This window comes from Sceloporus occidentalis, unplaced genomic scaffold, assembly GCF_023333645.1.
Source record: "Sceloporus occidentalis isolate IW3139 unplaced genomic scaffold, rSceOcc1.0.p SCAF_5, whole genome shotgun sequence".
Classification (NCBI taxonomy): domain Eukaryota; kingdom Metazoa; phylum Chordata; class Lepidosauria; order Squamata; family Phrynosomatidae; genus Sceloporus; species Sceloporus occidentalis.
The window spans coordinates 121,293,864-121,317,328 of NW_028316985.1; the positions used below are offsets into that span (position 1 = coordinate 121,293,864).

Genomic DNA, 23,465 nt, shown 5'->3' on the forward strand with positions numbered 1-23,465 from the left:
AACTGTAATTTCTGCTGTTTTCATATTCAGTGTTGCAATAACACCCCACTTAAGGGGTCTCAAGTAATAAATATTTTCTTTATCAAAAGACTTCCCATTTTTAGCGATGCATTTACTTGTATAGCAAGTGATAAATCTGAAGGTCATTGTTATGGGGATTTACAATAACCTGCAGGGTTTTCACCCCTCATCATTCATTCTTCTCTAAAACATATTAAATGCAGATAAAATGTTGGTAACGAGGCTACTAAAGCAGTTTTCTAATTAGATGTTTTAAGGTCAGTTTTAACATGGCAGCTTCTTGCTCTGTAGGCCAGGCTTGAAGAGTTTCTATGTATAACATTAATTCATGGTTTAGCACCATTGATGTTCTTAGCACTTTACCTACTAACAAAAGTAAACAAGGAGAATAGATTATTTTCTGACATGAGAAGCTAATAATCTTAGTCTTAGCTGGGAGATCTCCAAGAGAAGGAGATAATGCAGGAAGAGGAATGTTCAGGGTGATGAGATGACTATGAGGAAATATGGGTATGATTTCCTGCAACCTGCTTCACTCCAGATGTTCTGGACTATTTTTGACTCCCATGACTCCCAGTCAATGTCATCATTAGTGTTTCTGGTTGGGGATAATGGTATTTGTACTCCAGTACATCAGGAATGTGTTGGTGGGGTGCAAATATGTCCTTTTGCAGTTGGAAAGAAGAGCTAAAGTGTCAAGATAGGAGCTCCACAAAGGCAGGCTTTGAGAATAAACATGGAAGGGTGGGAGAAAAGTATCACAACGTAAATGGTTTAGAATCCTGTTTAAAACATAAGGCAGTTTTTATTTTATTTTATTTCTATTTATTTATTTCATTTCTAATGTCATAATATGACATAAGACAGGACAACCAGACCAATTAGGCAATAGAACAGAAAGAAGAAGTAAAGTAATTTATAAGAGACATGGGTATCACCTTTTCTTTACAAACTCCTAAACTTGTTTTACTGTATGCCTGTGTTCTACTACTCTAAAGTAAACCCAGATTGCTTGTTTTTTTTTCAGAGAACAAATCAATGTTTCATCTGATGTCTTGGGTTGTTTGAGTTGGTTTCTTTCTTTGAAAAAAGTAGAATTGTATATCAGTGTTTCAACTTTTATTTGGTGTTCTCCTTTTCAAGCTTTTCAAAACCTATTTTCTCAAACCAGTGTGATTGGCACCTTTCTTAGTAGCTCAGGTGTTATCTCTCTGAAAAGGAAAGATCTGAAAGTTAGTGATCTGTCATCCAGTCAGCTGTAGTTCCGTACTCTGCTTGTTGTACTTGGACTGGGCTGAAATGGATTTAAAAATTTTACCTTCACGGATCTAATGATTTTAGATAGAATGTCAGTTCTCAGAAGCAAAGCTCATCAAAAATAGTCAAGCATCATAAGAACTTGCCTTTGGGGTTTTATTTTAAAAACAATACACCTGCATCTTTCAAGTGTTTGATATTCCTATTGGAATTATGTACTCAGAGTGGAATTATGTACTCACATTGGTTCTGATAATTCCACTCTTCTAAATAACTAAAAAACATATTCCATTTTTCAACAAGAAAATAATGCTGCTTCAAGTGAATTCCTTGAAATTCCTGTGAGCACTAATATTTATTTGTCTCTTTTTGGACACAGGAATGTGTTATTTTATATCCTTGGAAAGATCAGATTAGCTACCTCAAAGAGATAATTTTCAGAAGAATGACTGCTTGGAAAAAATGAGAAAGCAGATGAAAAAGTTGGACTCACAGAAATATTGATAGAATCATAGAGTGAGGGTTTGGGGATTTCCAAACATATCCATGATGCCCCAAATATATAGCAAGGAATGGATTCAGCTTGCAAAGAGAAATAGGTCATTGGAAAAGAGCTTGTTCTGTAAGTCACCTTGAGTCCCACTCTTGGGAAAAAGGCAAGATAGAGATAAAGTGATTGGTTTACTGATTGACTGAATGAGGTTTGGAGTAGCATGAGGCCCAAGTACAATTGTCATCCATGCTTGTCTTAGCCCATTCTAGACCCAGGAGGGACTGGAGTCCTTTTGGCAACAATCTACCTAGCCAGCACAAAACATAAAAGGTGGACTGATTGGGGAACCAACTGTTTTTGGCCTAATTTGCCCATATTGATGGGAAGGCCTGATCAATTTAAGCTTTTCACACTTTTCTGTTCACATTTGATGTCATTTACTGTCACCAGCAGTGGTAACAGTGGTCCATTCATGTATTAATATTTGTACACAAGGGACATACATCTGAGGTGAGCATGTTGCTCACAATGTAATACATATGCCAGAATATATGGTAAATGCATTTGAGCATGACTAAGCATGTGTACAAAGTGCACTATTAGAGCTTCTTGTTGCATCAGTGGCTTTGTTTAACTCCCTGAAAAGCTTCCACTTATGTGGTTTCATTTGCATAATGCATAATGCACAAATATTTCACTTTCCAAGGGGATATGTTACTTGTTCATGTAAACATGCTACAGGGCAAAATTATATGGCTGGATGTTATTTGTAAGTGACATGAGAGCAAACATAAGAGAAGTGGCAACTGCTTCAATCCACATTCATGTAAGGCACTACTGGCAGTATATTAACCTATAATAGTTGGGTTGAGTGTCACTGAGTGCTATTATTGATTAGTTGTGGGTATTGATTTACATTCTTCCTTAACCATGAACTTGTTGGTGTGTTTTTTGGGTTTTTTTTGGCCTTTGAAAAATTGCATTTGGTGTTAAACCTCATGTCTCTGATTTTAAGCCTCAGGTCCCTGATTTTATACATTTGGAATGATACATACTATCATGACTAAGCTGACGTATAAATAGAATGCATCTACACTGTACTCAAACTGTATTATTTCTACAGTGCAAATGCACCCTATAAGAGAAACTATGCTGCATTTCACATGTGCTTTTGTTCTGCAATCAAGAATAATGCAGTATGCTACTTGGATTATGTTTTGTGTCTTTCTGCCAGAAGGGAATATTACTATGCATTTCAAACAAGTTGCACATAAACACATTTCAACTACTGAGCATAGTCCTCACACAGACATTTGGGTTTTCCACCCATATACAGTGGAGCTGACAAAGGCTTCAGTGTGTTTCTGTATGTGCAGCTTCCTCTGTTATGGAGAGCCTTCTTTCTCCCTTTCAGCATCATAGAATTCCCAATTACATACAGAATTGTTTAAGCACCTTCAAGAGGCAGGCTTTAGATGTGCTTTGAAATGCATATACTGCACAAGTGTTTGGTGGGATTGGAGAGAATCGGAATCTTTATGTATGTTTCCCTTACAATTATAACTGCATGGGATCATTCTTATGAATACCTAGAATAGTAAGTCATAGAGTTGGGGAAAAGAATAGAGGTTAACCTTTCCAATTTCTTGCCGTTATAAGAAATCCATTACTGAGTCATCTCTGAAAAGGGGTAATTTAACCTCTACTTTAGTACTAGCGAAGAAAAGTCTACCACAGTCCAAGGCAGTCCATTCTATTTTTGAGCAGGTTTTACCATCAAGATGTTATTTCCAATGTTCCTTTTCCTTGTTTCAGTCCATTAATTCAAATCCTGTCCTTCGGAACAAAAGAAAAAAAAATGCTCCAGCATCTATGTGGCACAGTCACATATCAGAAGACTAAACATAGTTCCTTCAACTTTTTCTCATAGGAATTGGTCTCAGGCTCCACTCTTCATCACCCAGCTAGGATATATTACTTTTCCTTTCTTTTTCTTTATCTGACTATTTTAGATATAGGTCAGATTCTTTCCTATGCTATATTCTTTTTGATTTTGTGTTAATAGATCGTGTCAACAAAACACACAGAGAGTAATAGATTGCTGTCCAACATCATCCTAGGTATTTTATAATCCAAATGTGAATTATGTCAGAGTGTCTGAAAAAGTCATATTAAATCAATGGTTTTCAACCTTTGGTCATCCAGGGTGGTTGTTGGGTTTTTTTTTTTTTTTTGGGGGGGGGGGTATTTTGTTGTTGTTATTGTTGTTTTGTTTTTGTTTTGTTTTGTTTTACTTTCCTCATCACTGGCCATACTGGCTGATGCTTCTGGGCTTTGAAATCCAAAACATCTGGAGGACCAGAAAATGAGAACCACTGTATCACATATGACTTTTCTAAAAAAGGAATTGTTGTAAGCCTGATAACCAGTATGCATACATAATTGTTTGTGCAGTGACTGTTTTTAAAAGGTAACAATATGAAAGCTACTCTATATAGTGTACCCTTGTTACCCCAAGTGCTCCATACCATGCCCATCCTCTTGCTATTTCAGTAGTGTGCAGAGAACCACCATCCCATCAAAAGGACTGATCTGAGATCTTAAAGACTAGGGAGGAACAGCATGCTTGCTACCCAGTAGACTGTGCCCTTGAATCAGGCTTAAGGGCACTTGACTTGAGGACAAATCAGAATTTCAGGGAACAGCTCAGAAGATGAGAAGGCATTGCACAGAAACAAGTTCCAATAAACTGATCCTAAAATGCTGTGTACTGGCAGGGAAATTTTAATGCTGTAATGAAAAGTTATAGAAAGGCTTCCCATTAGTATTTAGCATGTCTATTTGATGTATCTCTCTTACAACACAAAGCGCATTTGGTTAGTTGATGCCCCAGTACCATTTCTCTGTCTTTATTAAGAATCTCCTTCACTCTCTTTAAGAGGAAGGTGTTACTTGTATTAGATCAGAAGGTTCAAAAGGTAGTTGTTTCACAGGAGTCTTCAAATTCTGTTATGTTTCTAGACAGTATGCTTCAGTTGCAATTACAGTATTTTAGGGACTTTGCCACTTTCACCTGAGTTGTGGCAAAACCCAGAACTGGGAGGAAGACAAGTTCTGAAGTTCCACAGCAGGGAATATTCAGGTTCTGTGTGCTTTGACTGTACAGAATGGTGTGGCTCCCTTCTTCACTGTGCTCCCAGTGTAGTATATAAAGGAGTCACAGCACAGCTGTGGAGCCAGAGCTTTTATATCTCAGGCTGCAAAGATGTCATCTACTCTCAGCTGCTTCAGTCAGAAAGTATAGTAAGCTTAACCATCAGGGTGCTTTTGTCCTGTTTTTGGCAAGTACGGATCATGTGCTAATCATGTTAGGGTAAGGACTGAATGATAGGTCAGTTTTCCTGTGGAGACCAGATTGACAGGTTGCTTTGGCTGCTGCTTTCGGCTTGCTTTTACTCATATAAAATGGCATGAGCTTGAAGAGATTCAGCATGGAAGTTACTGTGTGTGTTGTGTGCCTTCAAATCGTTTCTGACTTAAGGCGACCTGTCTTGGGGTTTTCTTGGCATGATTTGTTCAGAGGAGCTTTCCCATTGCATTCCCCTGAGGCTGAGAACATGTCACTTACTCAAGGTCACCCAGTGGGGTTTCATGGCTGAACAGGGAATCAAACCCTGTTTTCCAGAGTCATAATCCAACACTCAAACAACTATGCTCTCTTACCCATGGAAGTTACTACTGGCTCTTAACTTTTGACATTCCACGACAACCACTACAGGCGTTTCCTCTCTGAGAGACTGTGCTGAAGGGAGGATTATGCAACCATTGGGAACCTAAAAGTGTTGGGAAGCTGGCAGCATTCTTTGCCTCATTGGCCATGCTTGCAGGCACTGACCTCTTCCATGGTGCCAGGGTTTGACAAATGTTGGTAATTATTGCCCTATGAATAAATGAATTCAATAAATAATGGCTTGGGTTAGATTTGGAACCATTGTGAAGCTTTAGATTTTGCCTTACACTCATTTTCTAAAAATTAAAATGGATACTTGAGTGGCCAACGTGAGCCAGTGACCTTTTATTTATTTATACATTTGTAATTTATTTGCTCATGATACCTTGGCTCAGATGTAGCATCTGGTTTTTCAGTGAGATTTTACTTTTTCAATTTTCCAGCTGAGTTACCTGAAGGACAAGGAGGCCAGTTGTCTGCCCGTTCACATACAATGAGTGAGCGACTTGCCCAGTTTTATTTTTATGCCTTACAAATAATAATAATAATAATAATAATAATACTGCATGACCACATATGCCAGTGTCCCTTACATTCCTGAAGGTCATTTTCTTTAGTCTTTGATTTTGAATAAATAAGTACCTTTGATTTTAAACAGGTGTGTCCTCCATCATAGCTTGGAGCTTCCTTACATTTCAGGGGGAAAGCAGCCATCTTGATGGCCCATGCATTTCATACTCAAGGAAGCAGGTGGGGTGAGAGGATGTGCCCCAAGATTCCTCCCAGATATATGAGGTTTGTTTAATTACTTTCTGATATCTCCAGGGGGGAAAATAGATTCTTCCAATGCTCTGTTGTTTTTACTGTTATTTCTGAATTTTGTATGGCTGCTGTAGTTTCTTGGAGATCTCAGTTCTTTCATGTCTTTGTCCCCCAGCCCCATCTACATTATGAATGTGCATGTGTATGCAGAGTGAAAAAATAAATGGCCACAAAATGTGGTTTGCACATACAGCTGTATTAAGATGCAATGCATACAGTTGCTCCTCACCTAAAACAATGCACAAAAGGACCATGTTGCATTTGTACATATGTTTGCTTCTAGTTTCCTTTTTCTTTCTTTCTTTGCAGTGATTTATCAGTGCACAGCTAAACACAGTAGCAATGTATAATCGAAAAGAAAAGATCCAAAGGAATTAAAAACTGCTGCAAAACAGTACACAAATTTTGATTCCAAATTTGTTTCTAGCTAAGGTACAATTCAGAAACACGGGAAACCCAGAGAACAAGCAAAGAATGAAGTAGAGAAAAGCATTTCATTTCATCAAGTGTATCACATTGCTAATTATTTTGTTTATTATATCTTACCATTCAGGGATAGGAGGAAGCATTGGCTGGATTCTCTGACCCAGCCACCCAAAATACCTTGGGGAAGGAAGCAGGGAGGTATAGATGCAGATGTCGCTATCAAATTTAAATAACAAAGGCAGGGAGAATAAAACCAAAAAAGTCCCATCATGACATGGGACAGCATGGGTTCTTATTAAAAATTAAAAGCATATCTCTCTTGTGTTCCCTGTATGAGAAGCTCAGCTGATAACCATTCATGTTTTAGTTCTCGACTTATTCCAGGGATTATGAGCCCCCCCCCCCACCATCTTTTAAAACAAGAATAACAGCAAACAAGAGAAGACAAGCTCCACATGATCTAAGATGTCAACTGTTTATTTTGTGTTTAAAAAGCCCATTTGGGCTTTTTAAACACTGCATAAACAGTTGAGCACATGGAGCTTGTCTCCTCTTCTTTGCTGCTTGGCTATGTGCTTTCAGTTCCTTACTACACTGTTCCACATACAAAACAAGAATAAGTCAAGAAGGTTGAACTGATTGTTTTTAAAAGTTTTGATAGACAGAAACACTGTCACCAGTTAAGCAAGCAGTAGATGTTGAAAGATATTATTAAGAGTGCAGGCAACTACAAAAGCCGTGATGACAAAAAAAAAAAAAAAAGATAAAGGTAGTCCCTTGACATGAATGTCTATTCATAACCGACAGTAGGGAGCGGTGCTCATCTCTGTTACTAAGCTGAAGAGCCAGCGTTGTCTGAAAATGACTCCAGTGGTCATGGGGTGAGCATGACTACACAGAACGTTGTTACCTTCCCACCAAAGTGATTCCTATTCACCTACTTATATTTGCATGCTTTCGAACTGCTAGGTTTGCAGAATCTGGGACTAGTGATGGAAGCTCACCCCATCTTGCAGCACTCAGGCCTCAAACTGGCAACCTTACAATTGTCAGAATTGGTGTCTTAACCACTAAGCTGCCGCATCCCTCTGTGATGAAAACCACCATTACCACTTGGGATTTATTGGTTATTGGAAAACTCAGTTAGAGATGGAAGCAAGCTTGTAATGCTCAGTTTACCTCAGTCTTTTGAGTGAAGGAAATATTACCATCCAGTAGGATAGATGTAAGCTTGATCTTGCCCTCTTGTTTGGGCAAAATGAGGCCCTCCTTGGCAGAGAAGGTGGATTGCCTCCCAACTTGTGTTTTTAGCAGCTTCTAAAAATTGAAGGTGGCTATATAAGATTCAGCCTTACCTTATGTGGAGAACAAAACTCTGCCTTTTAATGGGATTTTGTACTGGGCCTATGGATCCATGCAATGGTGCACTCAAGGATGTGAGTAATTTGGGCTTTCATAGGTGGTATTTGTGTAATATTTCATACCTTCCAAATGTCCTGATTTGGGCAGGGCTAGTTTCTATTGTTTCTCTGTGGTCCCAATTTTTAAGCTGCTTTTAAAATGTCCCAGTTTCTCTCTGTTCCTCCCAGGTTCATTCTTCATACTTAGCTTATTTCAATTTATGCAATCTGAGTTCAGAGTGCAAAAGTAGTGTGCATTCAGTTAAGGGGATAAGAGTGGAGACAGTGGATTTTTCCCTTTCCCTGCAGACTCTTGCAAAAGCAAACTGCTACAACCTTTTCTGTTCTTACACATTAATACGTTTTGCCATCCTGATCATGTTCTGATGTTGTTTTGCAGCACATGTCCTGGTTTTCTTATGTGAAATGTTGGCAGGTATGAAGGTTTAAAAAACAACAACCTCAGGTTCTACATCTATAAATGTATTGTGTATGTTTCATCATGGTACACTAGTGGTTTTGTTTTATTCTGGTAATCCTAAAATTTTAGTAGATTAGCCCCAAGCTTTTTTAACTCACTTATTTTCATTGAAGACAGTTAATCATATGTGTGACTTTCTCCCACTGCAATCAATGTGGCTTTTTAAATATATCTTCCTCGGAAGACGTGCCAATCCTGTCTTTTCACCCTGAAAAATCCCACACAGAAAGACAATAAAACATATTCAGTTTAGAAATGGGAAGGGTGACTTGTTTAATGTTTCTGTCTTCACCTTTTCCAAGTCCTTGATGGACATATCTAGTCTCATATTATTAGCCATTGTAAAAATTATTAATAGAAAAAAAAATGGATAAAAAAATCCATAACACACAAATATACCATTGAGTGTTTACAACAAAGGTAATGCTGAGTGGATAGTTTTTTTCCATTAGCTTGCATACAAACAATGCAATTTTTTTAAAGTAGATTATCAAGTGACAGGGTTCTTTCTTCTCCCCCCCCCTTCCCCTGAAAGCTAAAAATAGGTCCTATGATATATCAATCTCCCTTGCATTGTTATATGCCCACTGCATGGAACAGATGTTAATTACAGTAGTAACAGTTGCCTTTCATGGATACTTTTTCAGGCAATTATGTGAACAGCTTAGGATCCTGGCAAATTAGTTAAAATTATTTTATCATTATGTGCTTGTTTGCATTTGTAAAAGCTAGCAATTAAGAGTCTAAAAATGGCTAGTGACTGAAAACACTTGCCGCTGCAATGATTTTACTCCATTCTTGTGGCATATTAGAGAGATACTATCAATCTCAGAAACAGTGGTTGAGAAACAGCATACTGTGTGCTATCTAAATGGTTTAGAATGCATCACTTAATCAGAGAATTAATGTAATTATTTTTATGCACCCTGTATCTGTCTCCTGGTGACATTCATTTTGTACTACCAGAATTGCTACATGAGTTTTCAGGCATCTTGCAGGTCTGAGGACTTTACAATGCTTACCTCATGTAACAAAACACTATTAGTGTACTTGGATTCCTTAAATCTTTTGCTATTCTATTTTCATGATTTAGACAAATCTAAAAGCCACAGAAGTTACAGATAGAGTGTGGATGAAATGTAGGAAATATTTCTGTTTTAATTCTCCCTTTTCTCCTGACAGCTTTGCATATATTTACAATTCATAAACAGAATGTGCTTAATACTTTTTTAAAGGCCATAAAATCAGTACTTCCTAAGTTTAGAGATGCTTTGTGTTGGCGTTGAGAGATTTCTACATTTTCATTGTTTCCTTGACAGCAATAATAGATGCTGCTATCACCATGGGAATGGTTCTTTTGAATGAAGCTGCTACCTCCAAAGGAGATGTTGGTAAAAGGAGAAGTAAGTTCTTCAGTGTTCTGAGTCAAATCATCACAATTGTTCTGATGACATCCAAACATAACAACATCTACTTATGGCTTGCCTGAAAACTCAAATTTTTTAAATGTGTGTTCACTTTTTCTAGTATTTGCAAATACATCTATATATTCGCCAATTCATGCGAATTATATATTTGTGATATAACAACATGAGTTTGGGATCCAAGGAGCCTCCTGAGTGATGGCCCTTGTGTTTGAAAAGCATTTCATCAAGTAAGTTAAAGAAGTGTTGCTTCATTGGTAGAAGAGATGAAAACAGTATTTCTTATTATTCATTCCCACCAGGAAAAATAATATAGCAAGAACTTTGTGCTGTTTTCTCTTATTATTTGACATGATTCACCAATCCTTGTTGGAGAAAATGTATAAACATCTTCTTTGGCATATACAAAGTTCTTGCTATATTATTTTTCCTGATAGGAATTTTATCACATCTCTTGGAAATTTTTTACTCTGTGCATATGTAGAATAAGTCAATCTGCTCTTCTGGAACAGCTCTTCAGCTAATCTGTGCTTTCTTTTATTTTAACCCCAGCATCATTATTCTATCCTATGTCTTTTCCAAATCCTGCCGTAAAATGTCCATTCCCTTTGCATTCTCAGATATCTTCATGTTTTGTTTAACTGTTGTGAGATTCGGAACTGATACTATGATCTCTTTGAACTGTTTCTCAGCAAGCTCTTTCAGACAATTCACTTGTCTTGTAATCTCTAATTTTAACAAGTCCAGTTTCTTCCGTTAATTCCCGTTACTTTCTGTTATACATTTATTCAAATCTAAAATCAGCTTAGAGACCTCAGATATTAAGGCTTGAATTTTAATGAGCACAGGATCATTTTCATTAGGAAGAATCCTGGATAATTGTTGGGAATCTTCACAGTTCAGAACAGCACAGTATTTACACATTGTTGTTTTGTGTTGAAAACATATTCTGCTCAGGAAAAACCCTTTACTGTGCAGAAAATAATATTTCTACACAAATACTAGCAATGAGAGTGGGAGCAGTTTGGCTCATATATAAAGTGAACAGATATAAACATTGTAATATATATAATAAATATGTGATAATATATAAACATGGGTATTGTGCTATATACAAATTAATTGGCTTCACTTGTCATGAAGTGGTTTGGGAAGGCCAGTTTGGTGGCGAGCGGGTACTTCAAAATTGCATTTCCATGGCAGTAGTAGTTGTTCTGTACTTAAAAAACATCATTTTTGCCCATTTTGCAAGAAGAAGCATGAAAACACAGAGATTTGCTAAAACAGGGGGAAAGTTATCAGTATCCCCACTTCAGAGATGGAGAACATAATCAAGAAGGAATTTCCACCAGCTCGTATTCCAGGGTAAAGAACAAGTAGTGACTGTCCTGGAACAAGGCATCTTCCAGCCCTGGGCAAATTCAGTACCAATATAAGAAGAGTGTGCCATAGGGCTTTCTAGCTGACTCTGATAAAGGCAAACACAGGGAAGCCTGTGGAGCCATAAGGCCTTGCAAGAGGGAATTCATAATCTGAACCCCAGCCGTGTAACTGTGGGAGAGAAACCTCAGGGACTGGGGCTTTCAATAAAGCATCTTTGAACACAGTGTTGCTGTGTGAAGTCATGGATTTAATGCTTCCCCTCTTTCAGGAGACCATAATCTATTCTTCTCCACCCCTGCCCAATAAACAAGCAGATTTAACTGAAGTGAAACAAAAACACAGAGAAAAAGCAATCTTCTATAGTCAAAGAGGGTGCTTGAAGCACTGATGTTGTAACCTGACATTTTCTGTAGTGTGCCACATGAACTGTTGTAGCCAAAAAGTTTTAGCATTCACTGAGTATACTCCCATTGTCTGTTAATTAAGGAGGGGGGGGATTTCTGGTCTTCTAGATATTTTTGTACTGCAACTACCATCAGCTTAATGCTGAACAGGCAGTGGTGAAAGATAATGAGAGAGATGGCAGTGGTGAGAGAGGATGTTGTAGTGGCAGTCCAACAGTTCTGGAGGTCCAAGATTTCCCTACTTCTGTCATCCGTCTTTAAAATGTTCTTGTAACTAAGAGCGACCAAGGAAACTGAAAGCTGTAAAACAAATTATAATAGGGCCTACACATCACTGTAGTAACAGCTGTTCTCAAAGTATATTGAAAAGGTGTGCATGCTGGAAGGAGGTGAATCTGGATTTTGAACCTGGCATGCACTGTAGAAACTTTAATCCTTGCTTGCAGTTGCAATCTGAATCTGGGACCATACAAACTGTTAAATTGCTGCATGGAGCTTATTTCCCATTGGAAAATAGCAGATGCAAAGATTCAAACCAGATTAGTGCTGCAGGAAGCAAAGGGGCTTTAAACTCTTCAAACCCATCCCACACACTTACAGAGTCCCAATATCTATTGCTTGACCCAGACATACAAGTTACTGTTTTAAAATCCAATCACCTAATTGCTAATTCTGTAGCTGGTATTCTGTATATAGTGCAGCCTTCAGTTTCATTAGAACTGAGTTGATCACTTCCTTTCTTCTTGCATAGGATAAGATCTGAATACCATGAATTTGACCATCTGTGGTAGTAGGCAATTAAGATGTAGTTGTGGTTTTTTTCCCCTGCCAACGGGTCTGTCACATACTTGAAATAATGTTGTCTGAAATGTGTAATTCCAAGTTGATTTTTTCCTCCAGCAAAGTCTCGGTATCATGAAATGCTTGCTATCTTGGCACCTTCTGTTCCTTTAAAAAAAAAAAACACCCTTGTCATTTATGAAAACAAGAAAGGCAATCAGAAGTTGTTCTTAAAAAAATTACAATGTTACCTCAGATAATATAAGGGGAGTGCTTTGAGATACGATCATACCATCTCAACTGCCAGTTTGACAGGTACAGTTCCAGTTAATCCTCAATCATCCCACTTTTTCAGACGTTTTCAAATGTCCCATTTTCTCTTTCTTCCTCCTAGTTTCTCCCTTTTTTCAGTTGGTATAAAGTGAGTGTAAAGTTCAAAAATAGTTTGCTCACAGTTAACTCAGTAAATGGAGGAGACAGGGGAAGCAGAATCTTGCCCTTCAGCCTAGGCTCAGACAAAAGCTAACTGCTGTGGCCTTTCCTGGCAAATGTTATTAGTTATTCATTAATAACTTTTACCATCCTGCCCACACTCTGATGTTGCTTGGACACATGCATCTTGCTTTTCATCTATGAAGTGTTGGGGAATATGCAACCTAGCTTACTTTATATTAAGGAAGTGACTGTTTTTAAATCAGTATCATAACCTTTGGAGAAAATCTTATATATTGAATTTTCCCTCCTAGTAATATGCCTGGTGGGACTGGGTCTCGTTGTTTTCTTCTTCAGCTTCCTGCTGTCCATATTCCGCTCCAAATACCATGGATATCCATACAGGTAGGCCACAAATAACATAACTCTCAATTCAAGTAATTATTGCCAACCAGTTACCTTTCCCCTCTGTTTGGCTGTCATTTATGAACCCTTGACCAAATAACCTGTGCTTGCATCTAATGGGTTTGTTGGTATTATCACTTGCACACATGTCAGCATTGCACTTTAGCCTTTGCAAGGTAGTTCTGTGTGCCCCGCTAAAACAACACTAGCATTGTACAGCCCACATATTAGTTGAAACAATAGCAATAGCAAGTACATTTCTATACCGCTTGTCAGTGAACTATTACTCCCTAAGGGGTTTACAACGTGTAAGTGTGTTGGCTTACTTGCAGTAAGCTTAATGCAGTGGTTCTCAACCTTTGGTCCTCCGCATATTTGAGATTCAAATCCAAGAATCCCTATGGTTGCTGGAGCTTTAGACAACTGAATTATATTTCTGAGAGGCCAGAGATTGATAACTACTTCTGTAGTGTATGAAAGAACATTTGAAAAGAGGGACCTTGCGTTGGAAATGACACCATATAAGAATAAGACTAATGATGAAGACATTTGTTTCCTTTTGTTAATCGTTCTAGATAAAGAGATCTCAGGGATGAAGTTTTCCTACTTAGGCGTAAAATGGAAAACAGGATTCCCTATATCGGTGCCCTCTTTGCTAACTGAGTCCTGAATGAAATACACATGGGATTTTGTTGTCATTTTTTGTTAGAGTGCCCATGATGCTTATGGAACTCTGCACCAGATTTCAAATTGCAATGGCTCTACTAGTTGTTAGTTTCAGTTACTAATGTGATTTGAGGCCCCAAACCAAGACTTTCACTGCTGCATATTTAAGCAAATGAGATACAAAGCACAATATGATGGAGATGTGTGAGTGCATCTCCAAATGCTATCAGAAAGGGAGAAAATTTAAGAAATGTAAAAAAAAAAGCTTCACATTTTATCAGAGCAGTGGTTCTGAGGCAAGAAATATTTGATTCAGAGATGAGGAACATTTAGCCTTCTAGATTTTGTATGAACACACATGCATGCTAAATTTGTTTCTTAAGAAAAAATAGTGCAATAAAAAAAAATCACATGACGTTTGGTCATGCAAAAAGCCCTAAATCAGCAAGAACTGGATAATAATTTTGATAATTGCTGGCCCTAATACTACGGTACTGATCTGTGCATGGAGCTCCATATGAACAAAAGGTACCTCATTCTTCTTAGTGCTGGAGATTATCCTGTCATCACTGTGTTGCACTGTTACTCCATGCACACACCCAAGTCTTCTGGATTGTACAGTAAAAGTTACTACAGGTTTTTTTATTGCATTTATTTTTGTCACTACTATCTGACATAGCAGGCACAGAATCTTAAAAGGATTTTGTGACATTTGAAAGCTTTTACATAGGTGGGATACAGACGGGCAAAAAGGGGTGTGTTCATGACGTCATGAAGGTAGAGCCTTCAGACGGCCCTTACCTGAATGCCGCCATGAACACGCCGCCCGCACGCCCCAAGCGGGAAGAAGCGGCATTAAAAAGGTGCTGCTTTTCCCCACTTCTTTTCTGTATGATGCGCAGCTGTGCAGCTCCGTCTGTAAGCTGCTGCACCGGTACGCCAGAATTGTTACGCTGCTAATTTAAGTTGCCCATTTAAAAGCTCCGTGTCTGCTGCGTCACATAATGAGTCGGGGTCCTGGAACATGCGCAGTTTGCAGTCAGGCTTTAATTGCAGCGTCAGCTGCCATGCAGGTGTGGAAGCTGCAGCACAGCTGCAGCACATTTTAAGACTCGTAACCCTAACCCTAACCCTAACCCTAACCCTAGAGCAACATGTACGCATGCGCTGCTAGAATCGGGGAAAGTTTGGAATTTAATGTGAACCCCTACACACATTCCTGTGCCATTTTCACCTAACAATAAAAAACCCTAAAACTTTAAATATTTACATATGTACAAGGGAGGTGATGGGGGATGGCAGGGGGATAGCGGTAGCAGCGGCGACAGCTGTGGCTGTGCATTGCAGATTCAGCAAGAGCGCGGGGACCAAAGGAGAGGCGACATCCATGATGCTGGTGACATTGGCAACGTGCAAGCGGACAAGGATGCCAACACCAGCTGATCACCAGCTGGCAGGAGACCACTATTGTTCTTGGGCAGGGCGAGGGAAAAAGTTTTAAAGGGGCTTGGGCGCTTTAAATGTGCACATAAGCTTTCTGCCGCCGCTGCTGAGCGCTGCAGCTGCGCAGCTGCGCATCCGCCAGCCGGCAAAAGAAAAAAAAAAGCCCCGTTTTTGGCCGCCCGTGCAGAAGCTGCCTCTCTCTTTGCAGCGTCCTCCGAGGTGGCGGTTTGGAAACTGCGGGTCAGAAACGGCCCCAGGTGAGGCGTCTTCACTACCCCCCATGTGGAAGCCCCATCACCTGAGCCACACCCCCGGGGCGGGCGGTCTGGAGGCTCCGTATTCAGCAGAATACACCTCCAAGACGTCTTCCCCTGCCCGTCTGTATCCCGCCATAGTCGGCTTATTGATTTTTTGGCAGTGCTGCAGTCCGTACCACAGGCAGCATCAATCCGAGGAGAGGCTGAACTTCTTTCTGTTGTACTGTAACATTCTGGCTCCCTGAGTCATATCCAACAACTTCATTTTCATTGATATCATTCATAACTAGGATTTACATATGTGCTGTACAGTGCTGAATTCATTAACTAATCACTATGTACATATATGCAAAAAAAAAAAATCAGCACCAGCCTAGTTAAGTAAACTCCACATTATAAACATTCAATATCTGACTCCTTCATTAGCCATTTCTATCCCATACCCTACTGCATGCCCCAAAGATTCAGAAGCTGAATAGCAACTAGGTGTTAGAACATCTGAAAAATTTGTAGACAACTTTATTCCCTCTATGCTTTTTTCATCAGCCACTAGAAGCCAAAACTATCCATACTTCTGAATTAAAGCAGTTTGACACCACTTTAACTGCCTTGGCACTATCCTACAGAATCCTGGAATTTGTAGTTTGGTAATGCACCAGATCTCTCTGACAAACCAGGCAGAATATTTCACCAAACTACAAACCCCAAGATTTATAGGATAGAGTCATGGCAGTTAAAGTTTTAAACTGCTTTAATTCTGCAGCATGAATACACCCTATGAGACAGCTGAGGGGAGAGGCTTTATCCTCTGAGGGACCAACATCCAGCTCCAGCAGCCATTTCCTCTTAGAAAACATCCAAATTGTTCCAACACATCCCCAGAAATCTATCTACAAATACATCCTCTCTGCAGTGGCTTCTGGAGTATGCTCAAGGGTGCATATTCAGTTCATGCAAGATATTGACCTGTTGGGCTTGTAAGTTTATCCTACTCAGGTCTCTCCTGCTTCTCAACATTGCAGAGGAAGGTTTGTAAGAGGTACAAAAGCTGTAAATTTGTCTACCATTGCTGTTCTTCCAGACAAAATTTGCAGGCTTGTTGAGAACAAGAATTGAAAGTCACTAATTTTGATCACATGATCTAAGATTTTACATCTTGGACATTTCTTCTGCTCATCTCATAGCTGTGCTTTGGTTTACCTTGTAAATTTACTTCCTTTTTAAGGCTCCTTTCCTGGACAGGTATAGAACGTCACAAAAATTGCCACTGCCAAAACTGTTCTTTTCTCTATAATTTCCCCACCTCTGTCATTCTTTCCTAAGCAGTGGGCTTCACCAGGAGTGGAGAAGTGGACAGAAATGCCCACCCATATTTGAGGTTCATTTTCAATCAAGTAATTTTGATCATTTTTTAAAAAGACACACTTGGGAAGTCTCTTCATTGTTTGCCAAATAATTGGAATGACCTATCTAGTACTTAATCTTCAGTGTCTTCAGTCTTCAAGCAGATGAGAACATAACAGTCTTTATACCTACATTTATAAGTTTTTCGGTCACTATTTTATAAATATTCTGGCCTTGTTACCGATTCCAGTGCCATGTCAGTGTCATCCATTCTTACACCCTTCTTCTTAGGGAATTCTTATCTAACTCTCTGGGGATACTCTATTCACTGAGAAAAGTGTTGCTGGATTCGTTAAGCTTTTCTTGAAAAGCCATTTTGTCTCCTGAGATAATCTTTACAGGCTGTGCTACAGTCTTACCTGTCTACTTGTCTCCTGTATGTTACATATTCTCCCTCCAGGCATGCAAGTAAGTCACATTAGTTTTAATGAAAAATATATGTATGTTCACTAAAGACAACAGAAAAAACTAAGGTGCCCTGTTACTTAAATAAGATCTTGGTATTTTTTGGTGGGGAGATGGACTCAACTATAAGTCACCGTCATGTATAAGTCGAGAGCAGGTTTGGGGACCAAAATTATGGATTTTGATATGACCTGTAGATACATCGAAGGTAAAACCTACTGGCGTGTAACTAAGACTCTAAAGGGTGAAACAGTGCCAAAGAACTTACAAAATTCCAGCAAGTATAACTGCTTGTGCTCACCCTAAAGCCCGAATGAATGAGAGAGTAGAGGGGGAGGTCAACGCTTCCAAGACACATTACATTCTTGCTTTTCACTAGCTGATGATTCCTTTTTAGATAAGAAAGACAGTTTTAGATTGACCCATGTTTTTGGGTCCATTTTTTTACTAACATTTCTACACTTATATATAAATATATACAGTATTAGTCACCACGGGATGACAAGACTTTTCATAATTACCAAGTTGTATTGTCAGTTTTTCCAAGAGAAGGGGAAAAATCTTTTTTGCTGAAGAAGGATGCTATGTACAGATTTTACAGGTCTTTGTGCTTCTGGAGTTCACCTAAAATAGGCCCTGCTTGTTAGAAATTAGTTAAACAAATAATTAATGTTTGTTATTGTTGTGGGCTTTCAAGTCATTTCCAACTTATGTCTACACTAAGATGACCCTATTATAGGGTTTTCTGGGCAAGATTTGTTTAGAGCAGGGTTGCCTTTGCTTTCCTCTGAGATTCAGAAAGTGTGACTTGCCCAAGATCAGCCAGTGGATTTCAATAGCTGTGCAGGGATTTGAACCCTAGCCTCCAGAGTCATAGTCCAGTGCTCAAACCACTATACCCCACTGGTCAATATTTGTTCCTCATTTATAATTTGTTCTATTACTTTTTTCTTTCAGTGCATCTCTTGCAGCAATAGTAAAACTAGTTTCATGAGAAAACTGTAGACAAGAAAACATAAAATAAGTCCCGGATCTGTCAGACATACACATTTTTCATGCCACTTTTCTCCTCCCTAGAATAGGTACAATTCTTTACATCTTGTGTATTCATTCATGTGATCCTGGTAATTATACAGTTCTAATTGTAAGAAAAGGAAGCTGTCCTCTAAGTACCTCATGCAGAAACCAAGTAGTGGGAATGTGGGCTATTTTGTTTTGTTTTGATTTTTCCTATCCTTCCTGTACTAGTCCAGTTCCTACTTATGGTCTTGGGCACTCCAAATTCCTTAGCATTCAAATACCTCAATTAGAGCCAAATGTTGAACAAACACACATACAATGAGAGAAATGGAAGGGATCTTCAAGCTCTTCTAATGTAATCTCTGCTAAACACAGGATTTGCAACGCAGGATGGAATTACACCTTCTGCTTCATGGTTTCTGGGCCTTACAGAGGGTACCTGAAAGATCTAGTGTGAGAGATCTACGAGATCCAAGCGTCACAGAAGTGTCTCCTAAAATTTAGCCCAAATTAGCTTTCTTGCAATTTTGATCCATTTATTCTAGTGGGTTATAACCAGCAATTTCAATTGTGCCTGGCAACACACCGGCTATTGCAGTGATTTAGTTCCCTGTAACCAGCCTTGATCAGCAGATTAGATACAGCATTTTGGACCCAGCATTCTGAACAGTTCCAAAGGCAGCCCAATGCAGAGCAGTAATCCAAATGACATGTAATTGTGGCATGTGTCACCACAGCCAGATCTAACATCTCAAAAAATGAGCACAACTGGTACACTAGTTTTAAATGTGCAATCATCTAGGCTTTGGGCTAGGTCCAAGAGTACACCCCAGTTATGCATTTGAGATTTCAGAGGGTAGGGAGAGTGTAATCCAATCCAGCACAGGCTGAATATCTATTCCCTGATCTGTCTTTCAACTGACCAGGAGCACCTCTGTCTTATCTGGATTAAGTTTCAATTTGTTCAGTCTCATCCAAACCATTATTGACAGTAGACACTGAAACAGCTTCCTTTGAATGAAAAATGATGTCACATGGCCCCAACACTGTGGACACTTTCTTCCAGTAGTTCCATGTCTATGCAAAACAGCGGGTGACAAGACTCAGCACTGCTGTAACAAACAAGCCAATACACAGGATGTCAAACAGGAATCACCCTGCACCATCTTCTGAGCTCACCCCTCCAAGGAGCCTTTAGAGTACAAGCTGAACCTCAGCTTTGCTGCAATGAGACATTCACCATTCCCCTTGCCCACTTGACTAATCTCCTTCTGGATGATTTTATGAGCCAAGAAGGGCACAGGTCCAACACACATCTGATGGCTTTGAGTTTTCCAAAGATCCTGTCCACATTTCCAGTATGAAATACCCCTGAAATGTATCCAATAAAACTGGACATACAGGAGCCAAAGTTGCATCCACTGGACCTAGATCAATTTCAGCATCCAAGTCAAAGTGAATCTGAGCTATTTTGTTTGAAGTGTTATCCACATTCTTCACAGTGGTCTGTATTTTCTTCTTGTACAGCTGAATGTAAAAGGCATTACTTGAGACACCTTCTAGATGACACTATGCACATGCCATTGATGGAAAAGAAATGTACTTTTTTTGCTGATGCCACTGTCATGGCTTAGGCTTTCCAATGGGATCTAGCCTATGTTTGGTTGGACCTGCTCCATGTTTTCTTCCATCAGCACTCTAATTTCTCCATGTTCATTTCATGAACTCCAGCTCCCTAGTAAATTAGGGGGTTCATTTGGCTCCCCCTCTTGGCCATTTCTCAAATCCAGAGAGTAACCAAAGCTGCAAGAGGAATGCCTATCAAATCAGCAGGGGCTCATTCCCACTTACATTTAAACCAGTTTACAACTCACCTTTACTCCGTACCAGTGAATCGATTCCAAAAGGTCCATCATTCCCACTATGGAAGCGGATCTTTGCATTATCCCTTTGTAATCACTTCTTTTTTAGCACCCTTGTCATCCCCACTAGTTTGTGCGGCTTCGAAATGCATGTCAGTCATCTGTGTGTCATCGATTACATAAGCAGCAGTCCGGCTTGAGAACTATTTTTTAAAAAAAACAAAAATTGATAGAAGATTAGATTCATTGGTTTTGCAACTACTTGCCTCACTGATTGCAAGTAGTTGCAAAACCAATGAATCAAATTTGATAGAAGATCGGATTCATTAGTTTTGCAAGTACTTGCCACACTGATTGGAAGTAGTTGCAAAATCATTGAATCAAATCTTCTATCAATTTTATTTTTTTTAAAAAAAAAAAATCATGTTCCCATAGGTCACACCACAAGCACAAAGGTGGCACTGGAGGGGGGAGGGATGGTGAATTTACCAAAAACTGAGGAGGGATCGTAAACACCTCTCTGCCATTAGTCCTTCCCCTCCAGAATGGTGCAGTTCAGATCCCATTTCATTCCCACTTGTTGAACACACGTTGGAATCAGTTCTTTTCAAAAGAGCCACCAAAGAACTAGTGTCAGGAAAGAGTGGGTTGCTTGCATTTGCCTCACTTCATCATGATTGAACTGATCACAGTAGGATTGGAACTGGTTTCAAATGGGAACAACTGTCTTATAACCCAATCAGCAATTTGCTTTAAATCATAATGGGAATGCGGCCCAGGAAACTTCTCAAGAACCTCTAGGAGACCATTCAGCTGCATGACACCCCTGGGCCATACCATTCTAGTATTAGCATTGTTGTTGTTGTCATCATCATCACTTTCCCTCAAAAAATTATGTTTCATATAGATTAAATGTGTTAACAGTCTACATCACCACTGCAGAGACTCTTAAATCCCAGTGAAGCTAAACTCCACCAGAGGCCCATTTGTACTACAGAATAATACCGTTATTATTCCACTTTATGGTTCTGTGCTATGGATCCTGGAATTGACAGTTTAGAGAAGGACATTTAGAATTCTCAGTAATTCTGCCAAACAGAATTCCATAGGATGGTATAATTGCAGTTAAAGTGGAATGACAGTGCTATAATTTTGTAGTGCAAATGGGCTCCACATGACAATACATTCATTTTTGCAAAGTTTCCTCCTCATATGCACTCAGCTCAGCATCATCCTGCCAAGCACAGAACACATGGATGAGGCCCCATATTACTACTATGAAGAAAGGTTACAATGTTTGATGCTTTTTACCTTAAACTAAAAAGTGACTAAAGAGGTGCATAGAATTACTGCAACCAAAGTTCACCATGTGATTATAAACTAGGTCTGTCCAATGAAGCTAAATGCTAGGAGAGTCAGAAGACAGACAAAACATTTCTTTACACATCAGTTAGTTAAATTATGGGATCAGATTACTCCAAGATGTAGTGATGGCTTTCAGTTAAGATGGCTTTATAGATGACAAAATTATCAGTTGCTATGAGTAATCAGGGATGGACAAATCTGTCTGACCCACTTCTTCACACATTTCAAACTGAAACAAGTGAAACAAATTCTCACTCAGTCTGTACCTCCAATATCCCTCCGAACACATTGTGGAACACAAACAGAAATCTGCTCTTACATTCATGATCTGGTCATACAGTAAACTTCCCATGGACGTCAAGTAGGATACTTTGGCCCTGAATGCTGGACTTGTTGTTGTTACATGTCAAGTCATTTCTTACCCTAAAGCTAAGCTATCACAGGATTTTCTTGGCAAGATTTGCCATTGCCTTCCTCAGAGGCTGAAAGAGTGTGACTTTCCCAAGGTTGCCCAGTGGGTTTCCAGGACTGTGTGGGGATTCAAACCCTGGCCTCCAGAATCACAGTCCAACTGTCTAAATGCTGGACTAGATCAGTCTTATATTTTCAGTTTTCTGTGTAACTGAAGTCTCTTGAAGCACTGAACAGTACCCACCTAGTTAACTTCAGTTAAACAGAGCCTCCAGCTATGTTTCCATATGGACAAATCACATGATGAAATAAAGGAAAAGAAATTGCTTGGAAATTTTATCTTTCACTCACAATATATCCTCCTCCCATATGTCTTGGGGCTGTTCCTTTTACAAGTTTACAGATATGCAAATCATGTTGGATGGTCCTGTAAGGGTATCTCACTGGAGCTGAATAGTCTGCTTTCTGTATTCACTTTCTTGGATGTGGATCTCTTCAGGGATAAAATTATGAAATTTGCCAGGCTTTTCCTGGCATTAATTACACTCTTCTCAGGAGATCTGTTTTCCCTATATGCATTTCTCCGCAGGGGATTTTCAAGGACAGTAAAGGAGTTTAACTCTCATCCAGGCAGACTTTTTTTAAAAAAAAAAAACAACTCATCTAATGAGTGAGTGCCTTCATCTGGGATATTTTCTTCCACCAATGAGAATACTAGTGTGTTATGATCTATGAAAGTATCCCACTTCTCCAGTATATTTGTTGGGTCAATTTTAGTCTCAGCTGGTTTTTGTCTACTTTAAATTGTACATAACAGATGGAAGAAACTCAGCAGCACTGTTTAAGTATTGTTCAGATAATGGGACCTACAAGACAGACATTTTAGAGCATCATCTCATGTCAAATTTGACACAAAATGTAATGTTGGAGAACTAAAAGATCCCATCTGTTTAAATGTGGATTACATATAATTGGGTTACATTGAATAAAAACTGTTGTCATAGTTGTTGCTATGTTTGAAACGCAGGATCACTTGTGTGCATAGCTTATCTGTGAGGAGAAAATTAGCGTGGACATTTGCACAGAACAGTGTGCATGTCTGTACATGTAAATTCAATTCTATTTATTCTTCACTGACAGGAGGCTGGGCACAACTTGCTCAGTTTAGTGTACT

General features: G+C 39.1%; 1 protein-coding gene across 1 annotated transcript in view; it reads left to right on the top strand.

Annotated features, from left to right (window-relative positions):
• Positions 1-23,465, top strand: part of LOC149312754 (dolichyl-diphosphooligosaccharide--protein glycosyltransferase subunit TUSC3-like) — a 165,808-nt gene that overhangs the window by 139,053 nt on the left and 3,290 nt on the right. Inside the window, exons 8-9 of the mRNA XM_089526981.1 lie at positions 9,959-10,033; positions 13,368-13,458. Coding sequence (XP_089383107.1) covers positions 9,959-10,033; positions 13,368-13,458 — 166 coding nt within the window. The remainder of the gene's footprint in view (positions 1-9,958; positions 10,034-13,367; positions 13,459-23,465) is intronic.